This window comes from Acinonyx jubatus, chromosome B1 (assembly GCF_027475565.1).
Source record: "Acinonyx jubatus isolate Ajub_Pintada_27869175 chromosome B1, VMU_Ajub_asm_v1.0, whole genome shotgun sequence".
Lineage (NCBI taxonomy): Eukaryota > Metazoa > Chordata > Mammalia > Carnivora > Felidae > Acinonyx > Acinonyx jubatus.
In genome coordinates, this window is record NC_069382.1 from 75,168,786 (window position 1) to 75,187,022 (window position 18,237).

The 18,237-nt window shown below is 33.0% G+C and overlaps 1 protein-coding gene across 9 annotated transcripts in view; it reads left to right on the forward strand.

Moving 5' to 3' along the window:
• The window catches only part of LRBA (LPS responsive beige-like anchor protein), a 772,859-nt gene that overhangs the window by 560,059 nt on the left and 194,563 nt on the right, over positions 1-18,237 (forward strand). For 8 of the 9 annotated variants that reach the window (XM_027067081.2, XM_027067078.2, XM_027067090.2 and 5 more), the window contains 3 exons: positions 6,175-6,292; positions 8,415-8,517; positions 13,343-13,458. In XM_027067081.2, coding sequence (XP_026922882.1) covers positions 6,175-6,292; positions 8,415-8,517; positions 13,343-13,458 — 337 coding nt within the window. Of the gene's footprint in view, positions 1-3,047; positions 3,087-6,174; positions 6,293-8,414; positions 8,518-13,342; positions 13,459-18,237 lie in introns of those variants that run through there. The other variant, XM_053216874.1, reaches the window with a different exon arrangement.

Here is an 18,237-nt window from a genome sequence, read left to right on the forward strand (position 1 = left end):
AAATGACGATTATTATAAATAAAACATATTTGTACATATATCTAGTAATGAGCTGCTATTAGAATTTTTTCAATATGTGCTTTCATTTTAAATGTATTTCAGATATTTACTGTTTTCCCATATTAAGATATAATCTTTGGGACTAATTTATAATCCTGTTTCAAGAAAATGGGATATGAATAATTTCTAGGCTTTCCTTCCATTGGTGTTATAGCTTAATTGATGGCATGGTTAGTTTGTATTTTGTATATTAAGTTTCAACATTTTTCTTGATGTTAAGTATATCTATATAGTTTGGAAATGGTTTTGTTATGAAATTTTAAGTATTCTTGGTGACATATATATTATCCAATTTTACTCTTTAATCACATTATTCAGAAATCAATATGGAATTGTCTCAATGAGTAAAACCTTTCCAAAAATTGACAGATATTTGGGACTAGTTTACGCAAAGCTAGTCTTAAACATTAGAAAGAATAGTATTTTAAAGTCGTTTACTGATTCTATATATGCAGACACCCGTGTAAATATTTATTTTTGAGGTAAAACATTTTATCACTTTTTAATATTTTCCCATTTAAAATTGTTTTAAAACATTTTCAATTGATTGAGAATAGTTTGTATAGTTTTTGAAAACCAAACCTTTTATTTTACTTGAGTGAAGCAACTACAACTTTATATTTAGAGTTTATTTAAAAATTTCTAAAGCTTGATAGTCCATAAAAGTATTATGCATTTGGGCAATAAATATGTTTCTGTTTTGTTCTCTCTTGAGGATGAGCAATTAGAGGAAAGTTCTATATGGATAAATTCATAAGCTTTTCAAAATGAATGATTAAAGAGAAAGTGAAAAAATTATTTGCTTTCAAGCTAATAAATGCAACAGGGTGAAGAAATTTTCATATGTATTCGCAGTATACTATTTGAAAGAAGAAAGCATTGTGTGTATTATTTGGGGAAAATAATATATCCCTTTTCAGAAGGCACAGTTTTCAGATAACAATTTTAAAGAATATGAGTTTGATAATTTTAATGTAAAGAAATGTTATATACACACGTGTGTGTGTGTATTTGTGTATATTTAAAATTAAATATCGATTTCTCTTTCCTCTCTCTCTTACCTAAAAATTTAACTAATAAATCATCTTTGTTGAACAAATTATTTAAAAAAAAGAAATGTGAATTTACTTCTACTATTAATACTAACCATATTAAAACAAGGTGGTAAACATTCAAAGAGTGCTGTGGGCTTAAGCTTTCAAGCTATTTTAGATTGGGGGTCATAACTGCAGCGCAATGGTAATGATACGGTTTCCATAGCAACTGATTCATTGGAGGGCTAGACCTCTGTCTAGGGTGCTGTCAGTGTATGTAGAGTTTCAGTGAACAGAAAGTCCCAAAGAAGGGTCTGCTTCTACCTAATCCAGTTTTAATTGAACTCTAGAGACTTTGAAGTGAAGCCTCGGACCAGGAATATACTATTCCAATAAGAAATAAACCTCTTGCTTAGCTAGGCCTCAGCTGCATTTCAGTACTGACACCTTTTCCTAATGAATACTTTAAAGAAATGTTATTGTATCAATTTCAGCTACTAATTCTGTTAGTTAAAAGATTTTTTGTTTCTATTTTAAACCCGCCATCTTGACCGTAAGTATAGAATTTCATTTGTTAACTCTCTTGGAGTCAGGCTAGTTTTCATGTGTGATTTCAATGTTTGATATTTTTGGCAATTTTAAATAATTTTGTCTGTGTCTCTTCCTGTTTCTCTTTCTCTGAGTTTTAACACAATAGACCTGCTTATATTTAATTTTGAAAGCACATTACTGGCTTTCATTCAATATGGGTTTGAAAACATAGAAAACAATGCTGGATATTATGTATGGATATATATGTGCTAACAGTATAAAAACTGACATAGGAATGATAAACCTTAAAACAAGGGCAGTGATTGACTCTTACAAAGGAGGAAAATGGTATCAGGAAGGTTATTTATGGGAATTTCAGTACTATCTAAAAAGCTTTATTAATTAAAAAAATTTTTTTAATGTTTATTTTTGAGAGAGAGGGAGACAGAGACAGAGTGTGAGTGGGGGAGGGGCAGAGAGAGAGGGAGACAGAATCTGAAGCAGGCTGCAGGCTCTGAGCTGTCAGCACAGAGCCCGACAAGGGCTCGAACTCGTGGGCCACGAGATCATGACCTGAGCCAAAGTCAGATGCCTAACTGACTGAGTTACCCAGCGCCCCTTAATTTTTAAATACATGCAGTAATGTGGCATAAAGTTAGGATTTGAGTACTGGGTACATGGGGCTTATGTCATTTTCTGCAGTTGTGAATTTGTTTGATTTGGTCGTAAAGCATTTTAAAGAAGCATACCACTTCAAGTAGATTATTAAATGACTATATTGCTTAAAGGAATGGGATATAAATTGAATTTTTTATTAATTAACAAATTTTCAGTACATTACAATCTTATAATAGTATTTTAGTATATTTATTTCTGTTAATAATTGAAGTATCCTAGAATATAATTAAATGTTTAGTTGCATGACCATGATCTTACAATGACTGACGTCACCATTATGAGCAGCAGGTCTTCTTATATAGCTTTAGAGATATAAAAGGTAGAATTTTAATATCAATGTGTTCTTTTCATAGCATATCATAGACCTTAGAAGACCCCTTGTTATTTGTTTTCTTTCCTTTTTCACCTATAACCCAAGTACAGGAAGACAAATGTAGTTCATTAAAATTCTGATGGACTGAGTTCTAGTTTAACAAAATTTTAAGCCCCTTTTTAGAAATGTGACAATGTAGTATATATATATGTAAGCTCTGTACTTTTGGATTAGAGAATCTGGGAGTAGGCCAGACTCTGCCACTAGCTTTGAGGGACTTTGTATTAACTATATAATTTTTCTGACTCTCATTTTCCTTAGTAATATTGGATAGATTGGGGTATAAAGTGTTAAAGAACATATATTGAATTGTCTACTATTTGATAGGTCCAAGATGGCAAATTCAAATGCCAATGGAAACTAGACAGATAATAGTAAATGAGTGAATGAGTGGAGACTGTGCCAAAATGGTGTGTATCGTTTGTTACCATGTGACAGATAGACCTAGGTTTGACAGATGCCCCAGTTTTTCCCGAGAAACTAATCTAAATAATAATGTAAATCTCCATTTTTAAGGCATTTTAAATTACTTGAAATTTTGTTATAATATTAAAATGAAGTGTATTTGGGCCATATATGGAGGTTAGGTTGCCATTGATTGACTCATGTGATCATTCAGAAACATCTACTTTGTGCCAGACATTGTTCTAGAAAATGGAAATAGACTATACCTAAGTCTTTGTTCTAGTAGAACTTAGATTCCAGTGCTAAATAGAGGCAATAGAGAAGCAAGCAGATACTATAATTGCATGTAATGATGAATGTTGTGAAAGCAATATGGTGAGTTTGGGGGGGCAAGAGGTGGTTATGGAGGCAGTGAGGTTTAGATCCAGTGGCTTCTCTAAGGAGGTAACATTGAAGCAAGAATCTAATGTAAGAATAAGCCAGTCATGTGAAGATTTGAGAGAAGAACATTCACATCAGAGGAGGCAATAAATAAAAGGCCTCAAAGAAGAATGAATTGGGCTCATCAGTAAGTCCCAGATGTAAGACTTTATAAACAATTATAAAGAGCTTCCATGTTTATTATACATGTAGTGCAAAGCCACTGGATGGTTATTAAATGCATGTGATCTAATTTGTATTTTAAACTTTTTTAAAAAATATTTTTTCTTTGGCTCCTCTGGTCATAGTAGACTCTAGAAGTAAGATCAGAAGAGAAACCAAGTAGGAGAACACTATAGACTCTGGAGGTTTAAACCTGCTGGTTATGGTGAGGGAAAGAGGTACATGCAACCTCTGCTTTCAGAAAATCTTGAGAGTAATACCTACAGCTTTGTTCTCTCTTTTCCTGTTTACTTCTTTTGCTCTTACTTACACAGGTATTGGCTATGTGAAAGTAGATTTCCATATCACCAATTTTAAAACTGAAAGAAAGTTTGATTTGTTGTTTGGTTCTTAGAATTTTTGTTTTGTTTTTCAAAAAACATTGAGACTTGGAATTGTTCTTTCATTTTTAAATCCTTTGGTGCCAGAAATATAATTTTTAGAAAAATCAAAGTATATGCTTTTTGCCCATTATTGCATTTTTCATTGAGGAATATAGATCTGTTTGCAGTTAAGATCTAGAAAATGGTAATGAAAGTAGAAAAGAAAGTTTTCATAGGATAAATTCTTATTATTAATTATTTTTCCTTTCCTTGTTTATCCTGTCTTTGTCCCTCCAAAGCAGTATCATAATCACATGTCATTCTATTTGTATTGTTTAGTGGTGGTTACTTTTGAGAGATATAGCTTAATTGTTTACTTTGCTTTCATGGATTTTCATCACGTTTTGATAGTAAATATGTCTCATTTTCTTTATTAAATTAATATTAGGTGAAGTACTGGTGTGGAGAAATTCCACATCTGGTTTTCCTTTAACACCTTCATAATTAGGCTTTTGAAATGAACTTTTTAAAAGAAAAAACTTGAATAACAAAGCAACAAAGTGGCTTAGGACTAAAGACAGGATTACTCTGAGTTGGCAAAGCATTCTAAGCTATTGCGTCTGTCACATGGGATGACAAGAATTGTAACAAGTTACTCTGACAACCACCTACTCCATAGAGAGATTATGTTGAGTTCATTTGCAGGTTTGTGTTTAGCCTAGCTGACAAAATGATACTTAACCTCTTATACAGTCAGTCTTTGTGCTTTGTGAATGAGTGACTGTTGCCTTTAATAGTGACCTTAACAGTGTGATTTTTTTAAAGCTATGAAATGAAATATATATATATTTTTTCATTTTATTGGAAAATAATTGACATACATCACTGTATAAGCTTAAGGCATACAGCATGATGGTTTGGTTTATATATATTGTGAAGTGATTGCCACAATATGTTCATGCATCTTTTCATATAGATACAATTTAAAAAATTTTTTTACACATTTTTAAAACGTTTATTTGTTTATTTTAAGCGAGAGAGTGGGGGAGGGGCAAAGAGAGAGAGGGAGAAAGAGAATCTCAAGCACGCTCCACGCTCAGCATAGAGCCCGACATGGGGCTCAATCACATGAACCAGAAGATCATGACCTAAGCTGAAATCAAGAATCAAACACCCAACTGATGGAGCCAGCCAGGCTCCCCTCATATAGATAAACTTTTAGAAAATAGAACAAAAAGGGGGGAAAATTTCTCCTTGAAATAAGAACTCTTAGGATTTACTGTAGATATATATTTTAAAGTATGTTAAAGGTACTTCTGCAGTAGAATCTAAAAAAAAAAAGAAAACAGAAAACAAATTAATAAATAAAAGGCATAATCAGACCTATAAACACAGAGAACAAACTGATGGTTACCAGAGGTCGAGGGTGGTGGGGGGTTGGGCAAAATTGGTAAAGGGGATAGGGAGATACAGGCTTGCAGTAAAAGGCACAGCATAAGGAATATAGTCATTGATACTGTAATAGCAATATAACGGGGTAATCGGTAGCTACCCTTGTGGTAAACATATAGCATAATGTATAAACTTGTTAAATCACTACGTCGTACACCTGAAACCAGTGCAACATTGTGTTTCAACTCTACCTAAAAGAAAAACCCTCAAATACATAAAAAATATTTCTGGTTACTCTAAAATCATTATTATATGAAACTGGATTGTATATGTGATCTGTAAGCATATAAGATATTCTTTTGAGGTCTTCCTTCTTTTTAAGGTTTTATCTAAAACTTTACTTTCCATAAAATGATTCAAAACTCAGTCACTAAATAACGCAATGTGTATTTCCTGAAAAACAATAAATAGGATTACATCACTGCTTTTAAAAGCTCAAAATATATTTGTAAGTAAATGTTGTATAATTTTCCTCTACTTTTTCATTAAGCTTCCTTTCCATACATTGCAAGATGTTTTCTTAGTTTCCCTCCAGATTGTTTCAGTATATGTTTTTTCAGTATTTAGAAATTATTTTTCTTAATAGGGTCTCTTCTATTTTATTCAAGAGAAAAAAACAACAAGAAAAAAATTCAACTGCTGTTACTTACTTGGGCTTATTTTTTTTTCTCACTAGATCCTGGCATATACAGAAGGGTTGCATGGAAAATGGCTGTTCACAGAGATACGATCAATCTTTTCTCGTCGTTATCTTTTGCAAAATACAGCCCTGGAGATCTTTATGGCAAACAGAGGTAATATGTTTCAGAAGTAAATTGTTATAAAGCTAACCTCCACCTCTTTCAGATTTCATTTTTGAACATACCATATAGTTCCCAGTTAGGCAGTGATTTGTAGTCTAATCTCTGTCATACTGACCTCGTTTTTTGAATCACATGCATCTTCATGGGTTTTTCCCCCTTGATCATTCTTAGAATTATTTGTAGTAATTTTAGTTTTTTGGCCATATCATAGATTAGTGCAAAATATTCTAAATATGGTGAATAACTAACCATTTAATCAGTTGAAGAGTTTTGGTATTCTCAATATTGCTCTGATGCTTAAACTCCTCCTGGAAGGTAGATGCATTTAGAAAGGGGAGAGGGTAATCAAATGATTCATATATTTATTCAATCTTTTGTCTAATCTATTGCCATTTATAAAGGGACCATCAGAAAATGGTCCTCAAGTGTCCTGGTTGCTTTGTATTACATCATTCTTGAAAGAACTAAAATTCAATTTGTGGGTTTAAAATGGAACTTGGTAAAATTCATTAAGACAAGAAGGAGAGACAAGGTGAACTTGAAGTAAAAGCATTGTTGGGTATGAGTGGAGGCATACAAGGGAAAATAATATAAAGCCTAGTGACTTCCTGTGCTTACTCCTTATACATAAGTAGATTAAAGTTTTATTTTCTCTTTCTATAATCTACAAGTTGTCATTTAAAAAAGTCTACACATAATAATGTATATTCCATGCACACATTATTTTCCCTGTATGGAATCATGTGTCTTTAGAATACAAATTTCTTTAGGTAAAGATGTTTTTCCCTTTCCTATTTGGTCTCCTCTTCTATACATACCTCTTCTTCCTAATGTGAACATTATTTTTTCAGGCAAATAACCAAGTGAATGTTTCATGCTTTAGTTCAGCCTACATTCTTGCTGTCCCAAAGAGATTTTGTTTCAGTATTACAATATTTATTACTTGCTCATCCTCATTCATTTTTCTCCTTTAAAATTTCTTATGCATCCTTGCTATTGTATGTGTGTTTTTCTTTTGCCTTTCCCCCATGGCCTTGGGTTATCTGCCACAACTTAATGTTAGTTTTGTTGTTGTTGTTTTCCCTATATTCAATGTAATAATGGGTATGTAGGGATGGCATATTAAAAAGATATGTTGGATATGTATATGTCAGTTCCAAATATGTTTTAGATATTTAGTGAATGACCATGTATTTTCTTTTCCTGAAACTTCTTGGTAATGTCAGTATTCAAAGCTATACCAAATTGACAAATTTTTTTTGGAGTGAATTTTTTTAAGCTAGGTAGAGAATAAGGATCGTTTTCTAGATGAGTACTTATTTCAAGCTTATATATGGTCATGATATTGCAATTAATGTAGTTAAAATTTTAAGACTATCCAATTTGATATCTTCGAACTTTTCTCTCCTGATTTTGACTTTCTTATTTTCATATTTCTTAAGGATGGAAATTTATAGATGACTATAATTAACATTTATATACTGAATATTTTTATGTATATTTATATGTTTCTTGATATTCTCAAAATGTGTAATTATTGAAATAGAAATGATTAGAAGACATTTAAATTTGACTATTATCTATAGAGAAGTTTTTCCTTTAGGTCATTCTATTTTATGTGAAAATATAAATTAAAAACATAAACATTGTAAAGAGAATAATTTTTAAACTGTTAATTATTGGAAATAAATGAAAGTGACAGTTTAGCACCTATATCTGTAATCTTGGTGTTAGATTGTTAACTATAAAACTTAAAATCTTAAATATTTATTTATAGAAACTCAAAGATACATATATTTAACTTGTTAAAATTCAATTTTGTAAATTCAAAGTTGTAGTTAGATGATCTCAGCTTCATTTCACATTAGTGCAACAACAATTTTTAGAACTTCTGACAGCATTTAGAGAAAACTGTTTATGGTTCAGGAGTTTGTAAGTAAAATGACTATCACCTCTGGAAAATTAATGCTAAAATTTGATATGCACTATAATAAAAGTAATATGGCAAGAATTGTATACCTTAACTAAGAGTAAATATTTATTAGACCAAGAAGTTAGTTTTCCAAAAAGGAAGCTGTATCGTGTTCTAATTTTTAAAAATTACTTTTCATAGTTGCTGTAATGTTCAATTTCCCAGACCCGGCAACAGTAAAGAAAGTAGTTAACTATCTTCCTCGTGTTGGTATTGGAACCAGTTTTGGGTTGCCTCAAACCAGGTACTGTTTTATGAGAAAATTTTGGAAAGTAATCTGTGTTAATATTTTTTCTTGTTTTTAAATGCATAACCTTCTGTTGTATGTTTCACAGTAATGATGATTATTAATGCTTTGAGTCAGCTGAACCTCTGACTGAAAAAACTAGAAAAAGAGGATCAAATGTAAACCAAAGTAGGTTGAAACAAAACATAAACATAAAAGCAGAACATTCATCAAATATGAACAGAAACAGTGAAGAAAAATCAATACAATGAAAAGTTGTTTCTCTGAAAGGATTAATAAATGTAGTGTGTGTGTGTGTGTGTGTGTGTGTATATATATATATATATATATATATATATATATATATATATATGACTTATGAAGAAGAAGAAGACACAAAGTGCCAACATCAAGAATGGAAGAGGGGATATCACAACAGATCCTATAGATATTAAAAGGAAAATACTGACATATTATGAACAAACCTGTGCTACTTAGACAAGTTAGAGGAAATGGACAGATTCCTTAAGAAGTAGGTAATGTTAATACCTCTACAGAGGAAAGTGAATTTATAGTTAAAGGTCTTCTGAGCTAGAGAATATTCCTAGCTCAAATGGTTTCGTTGACAAATTCTATAAAACATTTGATGAAAAAATATCATTTCTAAACAAACTATTACAGAAAATAGAAAAGAAGGATAACATTTTAAAGGTATTCTATGAGGCCAGGGTTACATGAATTCCAAACCCACATGAAAGCGTTACCAGAAAAGAAAACTACTGATCATCTTGATTGGAAAAGAAGAAATAAAACTGTTTTATCAAGTCTGCTTTTCATAGGCTGCTTGAATATTTGCATGACATGGGTGCTGACTTTCCCAGAGTAAGTGATCCAAAAGAGAATGAGTCAGAAGCCCCAATGTCTTTTTGTGACCTACCCTTGATAGGTAGAGAAGGATATTAATTCTGCTACATTGTGTTTATCATAAATGAGTCATGAAATACAGCCCAGGCTCCAGAGAAGGGGAAAGCTCCACTTCTTCAAGTGGAAGGAAGGTATCAAAGAATTTATGGACATATTTAAAACTACCACAGGGTATAACTCTTATGCAAAGAGGGTACCAAAATTGGCCTTTCTAGATTATAAGCAATAGTTGCTTTTTAATGCCAGTGAAGATTTTGATTAGATAGTTTTATAATTTAGTGAGGAATTTCAGGTTCAGGATGAACCTTACAACCTTAGAATGGCATAGTAAATTTCTTTATCTAAATAGCTTTATTCATCAACTAATATGTGTTATCATACTTGGGAAATCTTAATGATTTCCCACAGTTAATGGAAGCTAGAAGTAGGTTAATTGATTAAATTAGCAATTTAAATAGATCTTAAAAACTTAGAGTGTGCCTGTCATCTAGCAGTGTGCAAAATAGATACCATCTTACCCATGCATGTTTTAACAAATATGCAAACAAAATAAATAATTGTGTAAGTGACAGGAGGGATATAATTAGGGTGTTGTAATAATGATTAGTGGAATAGAGATGGGATGGTTTGGATTAGGTAGTCAGAAATATCTTCCTGTGTGACTTTTAAGTTTTGATTTGAAAGAACAGAATCAGCTTACCTTTGAAAGAGGGAATAGCATATGCAAAGGCCCTGTAATAAGGTGAAGTTCCTTAAAAAACAAATATGCAAACAAAAGAATGTTTTAAGGAGTGTTGGAAGGCAGATATCATTGGAATTTAGTGATCTTGAGAAGAGAGGGTCAGTTCAGGGACAGGAATTTATTGTGGAAATCCAGGTGATATTTGGTGCTGATAGTGCAGTTGAAGAGAGACATTCTTGTTTAGAAATTTTGAGGACATACAGTTTGTATGACTTAGAGATTAGTTAGGTAATGAGGGTAAGAGAGGGGGTGTCCAGCATGTTTTGCCAAGTTTCAGTTTAATCTGCTGAGTGGCACTTATTGATATTGGGAACAGTGGAGAAGAAATAGTTGTATATATATATCTCCCTAAGGGTGGGGTTGGGGTTGTGGAGAGGAGGTGGGTGGACAGATTATGAGAAGTTTAGTTTTAGATCTATTGAAATTGAAACTCCTGAGAGATGTCCCTACTGAAATATTGAATGGGAAGTTAGAGCTCAAGAGAAAAGTATAGTATTTGGGAAACACTTAATGTTGAAAGACTGAATGCTTTCCCCTAAGATCAGGAAGGCTAGAATGTCTCTCATTTTCACCATTTCTATCAATATTATATTGGAGATTTCAGCCTGTACAGCAAGAAATGCAGAGAAGGAGGGAGCAATTAAAGGCATCCAGATTGGAACGGGGGGAAAATGTCTTTATTCCTAGATGACAAAAGAAGTGTAAGATTTGTACAATTAAAACTATAAAATATGGCTGATAGAAATTAAAGGCATATCAAATAAACGGAGGCATTCCATATTTATGGATCAGAAGATATTCAGCATGATTAAGATGTCAGTTTTCTCAGATGTATAAATCCAGTGCAATCCCTATCAAAATCTAGCATACTTATTTGGAGATATCGAGAAGCTGAAAAGAAGTGGATTAGAATTACCAAAATATTGAAACAGAAGAACAAAGTTAGATGACTCCCACTACCTGATTTCAAAACAAAAATTAACTATAAAGCCACAATGATCAATATGGTCTGGTGTTTATAAAAAGATAGGCATATAAATCAATGAAATAAAATTGAGACTACAGAAATAAACCCTGCATTTATGATCAGTTATTTTTCAACAAAGGTGCTAATACAATTCAGTGAGGGAAGGATAATCTTTAAATAGTGCTGAGACAATGGATAGTTACATGCAAGAAAATGAACTTCAACACTTACCACACAGTATTCATAAAAAAAAAAAATAGCTCAAAGTATGTCATAGAACTATATTTAAGAGCTAAAACTAATTTTTTTTAGTACCAAAGAATTTATGATATAGAAAAGCTTCATGACCCTGGAGTAGGCCAAGAGTTATCAGATTTGACACCAAAAGCATAATCCATAAAAGATAAAATCGAGAAATTGGATTTAATAAAAATTTAAAACTGTTGTGCTTTAAAGGATACCACTAAGTATATGAAAAGAGAAGCTATAGACTGAGAAAATATTTGTACATAATGTGTCTTATAAAGATCTTGTATATTCAGAATGTATACAGAACTCTCACAACTCAATAAGTAACCTTAACGAATACAGGAAGAAAAGATTTAAATAGTCATTTCACCAATGAAGGTACACAAATGGCTAATAAGCCATGATAAGTTGCTCAACAATGTACATTAAAACTATAATAAGATACCATTTTACACTCACTGGAATGGTTATAGTAAAAAATATATACAATAGCAAGTATTGGCAGAGATGTGGAAAATTGGAACTCCATATGTTGCTTGTTGAAATGGAAAACAATTTGGCAAATTTCTTTAAATTTATTTATTTATTTATTTATTTATTTATTTTTTAATTTGGCAAATTCTTAAGAAGTTAACCTAAACCCAACTTACAACTCAGCATTTACACCCTTGGGATTCTACAACCCCCCCTCCTCCCAAAATGAAAACATATGTTCACATAAAGACATATTTGTGAATATTCATAGTAATACAAAGTAGAATAATAATAAGAATCTAAAACTGGAAAAAATTTAAATATCCATCAGCTGGTGAATGGATTATTAAAATGTGGTATATTCCATACTCATAGGCTGGAATACTATTCAGCAATCAAAAGAAATGAATTACTAATCACATGCTGCCACATTGATAAATCTCAAAAACATGGTTAGTGAAGAAGCCTGATGCAGACTTCATGATGTAGGATTCCATTTATCTGAAATGTCCAGAAAAGGCAAGTTTATAGAGACAGAAAGCATATTGATAGTTGCATAGAGCTAAGGATAGGAACAGGGATTAACTAAATAGGCACAAGGCAAGTTTTTGTGGTGGTGAAATGTTCTGAAGTACATTGTGGTGATAATCTCACAACTCTAGAAGTTTATTAATAAATCATTGAATAGTATACTTACATGGATAAAGGTTATGGTATGTAAATTATACCTTTGAAAATAACACTGAAAAAAATATTGTTACCTTGTCCTTGGTTCTAGACTCTAAATGTAATAATTAATCCTGCCACCTGTTTTCCACTGTTACTTAGTATTAGTTGCATCTTTTGTTACTTACATTGCATTCAGAAAACATAGAAAACTTGGTCTTCTATTACTAAGCTGTACAAAAAAAAAATTTTAGTTTCTCTTATCTTTATCCCACCCCATGAATAGACACCTAAAGAGTTTAGAATCCTTCTTTCCCCTGTCATAAAGAGTATATAAGAATAATATTAAATTTAAAATGTACAAATGTATTATCTTTAAGAAAACTATTAATAAAGATGTGCATACAATTTTAGATACATTTCTCAATTACTATAACTTCTTTTATATCAGTAAATCAGTAAGTTATTAATGATACTATTATTGATCAACACTTATGGAACCTAGATATTAATAATGGCTTACTTTGTTGGGATGAGTACTGGGTGTTGTATGGAAACCGATTTGACAATAAATTATATTTAAAAAATAATTGCTTACTTTAATGCATACAACATGTATCATGGACCTGTGGCCATTCCAAATCATGTAACCATTAACTGTGCATTGAAATATTTCTTCTATTCATTAGTATAACATGAATAGAACTTTTCACAGTATACAGATATCATTTTGTATATCAAATGTATAGAATAAGCACAGATATTATTTTGTGATGTAATTAAGCTTAAATCAATTCTACACCAAATTCTGTTTTTTGCAGGCGTATTTCATTAGCTAGTCCACGTCAGCTTTTTAAAGCTTCTAATATGACCCAGCGATGGCAACATAGAGAGATTTCAAATTTTGAATACTTGATGTTTCTCAACACGATAGCAGGTAATCTGGGCTCACGTTTTGACTTATTTCAAATGATAAATTATTTTTTTGAATGATAGATTATTATTGTGATATTATTTTGAGTACTAGTATAAGTAGCTTACTTTTATTTTCCTTTTTTAAAGTTTATTTATTTATTTTGGGGAGGGCAGAGGGAGAAAGAGAGAATCACCACTGCAGAGCCTGACTCAGGGCTCGAACTCACAAACTGTGAGATCATGGCCTGAGACGAAGTCATCCGCTTAACCGACTTAAGCCACCCAGCTGCCCCTTACTTTTATTTTCATTATTACTACATGAGTACCTTATCAAGAGTAATTTTGGTAATAGAGCTTATGGTTTTACATATAAACAGCTGGCTATTTGAATAAATTAAAAATGGGTGTACACCCATTATACTTTTTCCAAAAATATAAAATGAAAATTTACAATCTTACTAATATAGTAAGAATGGATGCATTATGGAATAGTAGAAATGAAAAGCCATATAAAATCTTAACCTGTTAATAACTTAATTATGAATATTATATGATGAAACAAAAATGCAACATGGAAAAAAGCAAACTGTGGGTAAAATATTAAGTAAAGGAATACTTATATTATGAGCCATATATGAAAATCTGAAGAGTAAATGGCTCTATGAAAGGTCTATAATCATGTAATATTACTGAACATCACCCATCGAAGCACTTACATTTGAAAGAGAGTAAGAATAGAAATGTGTCATTACTTTTCATTTGTGATAACTAGAATGAAGAAAACATTGAATGTATTTGTGTGACATTTGAGATTCACTTTAACAAACTGACGCAGTTTGTATTTGAGGCACAAAGATACCGAGAGAAGTTATTTTAAGTATGTATATAAGCATTTACATGATTCTATAGCAAAGGGGTATTCAAAGTGCTATGGGGACTAAAAGGGCAGAGAGAAAGGGAAATTCTGTTATACTCATCCAGTTTATGGGAGTAAGGAAAAAATTAGGAAAGATTTCATGTTCGTATAAGGATGGATTTTACTTTAGGAGCACCTGGGTGGCTCACTCGGTTAAGCGTCTGACTTTGGCTCAGGTCACGATATCATGGTTCATGGAATCGAGCCCCGCGTCTGGCTCTGTGCTGACAGCTCAGGGCCTGGAGCCTGCTTCGGATTCTGTGTCTCTGTCTCTCTTTCTCTCTTTGCCCCTCCCCCACTCACATTCTGTCTCTCTCTCAAAAACAAATAAACAGTAAAAAAATTTAAAACGGGGTGCCTGGGGCGCCTGGGTGGCGCAGTCGGTTAAGCATCGGACTTCAGCCAGGTCACGATCTCGCGGTCCGTGAGTTCGAGACCCGCGTCGGGCTCTGGGCTGATGGCTCAGAGCCTGGAGCCTGCTTCCGATTCTGTGTCTCCCTCTCTCTCTGCCCCTCCCCCGTTCATGCTCTGTCTCTCTCTGTCCCAAAAATAAATAAACGTTGAAAAAAAATAAAAATAAAAATAAAAAATAAATAAAAGGGGGTGCCTGTGTGTGTGGCTCAGTCGGTTGAGTGTCCGACTTCGGCTCAGGTCATGATCTCGCGGTCCGTGAGTTTGAGCCCCACGTCGGGCTCTGTGCTGGCAGCTCAGAGCCTGGAGCCTGTTTCAGATTCTGTGTCTCCCTCTCTCTGACCCTCCCCCGTTCATGCTCTGTCTCTCTCTGTCTCAAAAATAAATAAACGTTAAAAAAAAATTCTTTTTAAAAAATTAAAAAAAAATTTTTAAAGTAAAGGATGGATATTACTTTAGCAGAGGTGGTAGTTGGAGATTAGGGGCGATGCCATGTAAAACTGAAGGCATAAGGAAGCATATAAAGATGGGAAAATATGAACTATAGCTAGAGAATGATTAATGGTATAGTTTATATATATGTATATGCATGTGCACATGTAAAGCATGTATTCATAAAAGTATAATGAGAAAGAAAATTAAAAAGTTGTTATGGAGATACATTGTACAAGATTTTCTGTCAGTTTGAGGAGTTAGCAGCCAATTCATTGGGACGCTTGCAAGATTTTGAACAAATAAGTGATATTAGAACTCTATGGAAAATTAACTTGCAGGCAGAATGAAGGATAAACTGGAGTGGAGAGAAACTTGGCAGAGAGCAGAGTTAAGTAATTGTATATAAAAAAAGGGGACTTGCATTAAAGAGGTGACAGTGGGAATTTAAGGCTTAAATAACATAAGATTTACAAGGTACAAAACATTTGACATCCAGATGACTGAATGTAGGGGGTAAATGGGAAGAAAGTGTTACAAAAGGCTTCCAGGCTTCTGGCCTGAATCATTAGGAAAATGGTGGTGCCATTAACAGAAAGGAAGTCAGAAAAGATTGATCTAGGGAAAGATGATGATTTTAATGTGTAGCTAGACATCCAAATTAAGATATTAAAAATATTTTTTAGAAGTATAGGTCAAAGAGGGTATTTGGAATTTGGAGATAGGACATGGAATTTCATCTGCATAGATTGGAAATCACCAGCAATTAGTTGAGATTACCAAGACAAATAATACAGAAAGCAGTGAGACAAGGTCTAGGATTGTTCTTGTGCATGGCAAGAAGACAAAGGGAAAGTTAGTAAAGAAGAGAATGAGTGATCCCAAAGTTTATAGACGCTGGGATCTATAGACAGAAAGGTCTTGGTCACTTGTATCAAATGTCATTAGAGAGGTACAAGAGAATTAAGAATGAGTACAGGCGATGCCTTTAGCTTTGGCATTTGGGAACGTGTTGGTTACCTTTGGGGTTTATTTTATTACTTTAAACTTTATTTTGAGAGAGGGAGAGAGGGGAGAGAGAGAGAGAGAAAGAGAGAAAGAGAGAATGTGACCTGGGGAGGGGCAGAGAGAGAGGGAGAGAGAGAGAATCCCAAGCAGGCTCCTGAGCCTGACTCAGGGTTCGAACTCACAAGCCATGAGATCATGACCTGAGCTGACATCAAGAGTTGGGCACTTAACTGACTCAGCCACCACCCAGGTGCCCCTCTAGGGGTTCATTTTAAAAGCAAACAAAAAAGGTTGATTATAAGAACTGAATGGTTGGAGATGAAATGAGAACATTAGATGATAGTCTTCTTGTATAATAGTAGAGAGAATGGTTTAAGGCAAAGGTGAGAAACCATCAAAGGGGGACAGAGAGGAACAGTAACAGTGCAAGTTACGAGTGAGATAGGCTCGAGCTCAGGTGAAGGAATTACAGCTCACAAAGTATAAAAGCACTGTTAGAGAAGGTTGGAAGAGAGGGAGTATTATGGAAATGGGAATTTAAGGGCTCACATTGAAAAGTCTAAATTTTACCGGTTTAAGGAGGTGTTCATCTCACAGGCAGTTGAGGAAAAGGAATGAAGAAAGATTGAACAATTGTGTTGGACTTAGATATTATGTAACTAATAACTGACAAGATTTTTAAGTAGTAGTGAGAGAAAAAGTTAAACGGACCTTTTTAATTAAGCATATGGTAAGTCAATGAACGCATAGATTGAATGCACAGCAATAATTAGGAAGCAACATTTATGAAATAGTCTACTCTCATATAGCTTCTTTTGTGCCTAAAAGTGTTTTTTAAATATTTTCCCCAAATACTCTTTTTGAGGAATAGAACCAATAATTCATTTTGGATAGTTTTTATATACCCTAGAAGGTGGGTTGAGTCTTAATGTTGTTTAAGATTTCTTTTATGCTATTATCTGTGATACATATAGGTTCTCATGACACTATGTATGATACATTTCCCAAAAGGCAGTCCAGTAGGCATTTAGTAACTATATAAAGAATTAACCTTACTTAGTAAAAGTCTATTTACAGTGAGCTGGTGCATACTCTTTTTTGAAGATATAATAAATTTGATTACTTAAGAACAGACAAGATGATGATTTTACTAACATGTTTACTAACGTCTCAATCAGAAGAAGAGGGAAATGGATGGAGAGAATAAAAATATACTGCTTTTTGCCACTTAGTTTGGTTACTTTTTTCTGGGAGAAATTAAAATTGACCAAAATAGGTAGTGACATAATGACCTCTGAATTAAAATTGTCCCAGTTATTCATGTTTTGTTAAGACTGTGTGCAGGTCATTCAAGGAAGAACTGTGTTACTCTAATAGTCCTCAAGATGAATAGAGTGAAATGAAGTTAAAGACATCATAAGGAAGGCTCAGATACCAAGCATCTGTGTGAAGAACTACTTTAATATTCAGCTCTATATTGATATGACATCAGCATATATTTGAGAAAGAGAAAAGATGATAGAATACACAATAAGATAGGAATTCAAACAATATTAATATACTTGTCTCCCTTACATTTTAGTGGTGAAAGTCTGTTCACATTAGATCTAACGAAAAATAGGTTTTAGACTAGTAAATAGTGGAGCTGGGATTCAAATGCTAGTGTTTTGATGTTAGAAACAATGGTATGATCCACTATGCTGCTCCCTAAAATAGTGATATCCAGAAAACTGCTGTGTATAGGTAGCAGGGCTATCTCATCCTTTGTTTTATTCATAATTTTAATAGACCTAAATGTGTCATTGAATGTCATTAGTTTAGAAGAATTGTAGAAGAGTATGTGGCAGCATTTATGAGTGGGGGAAAGCCAACACTGATGATGCTGCACGTTATATTCAGAGGATCATAGAATTTGAAAGCTGTTGCAGAAATTTTAGAGTTATTTAGTACAACTCTCTTATTTTACAGATGACTAATGAATGTCCTCAGAGAATAAGTCACTTAAATTTGGTTGATTAGCTGCTTGATTGGTTG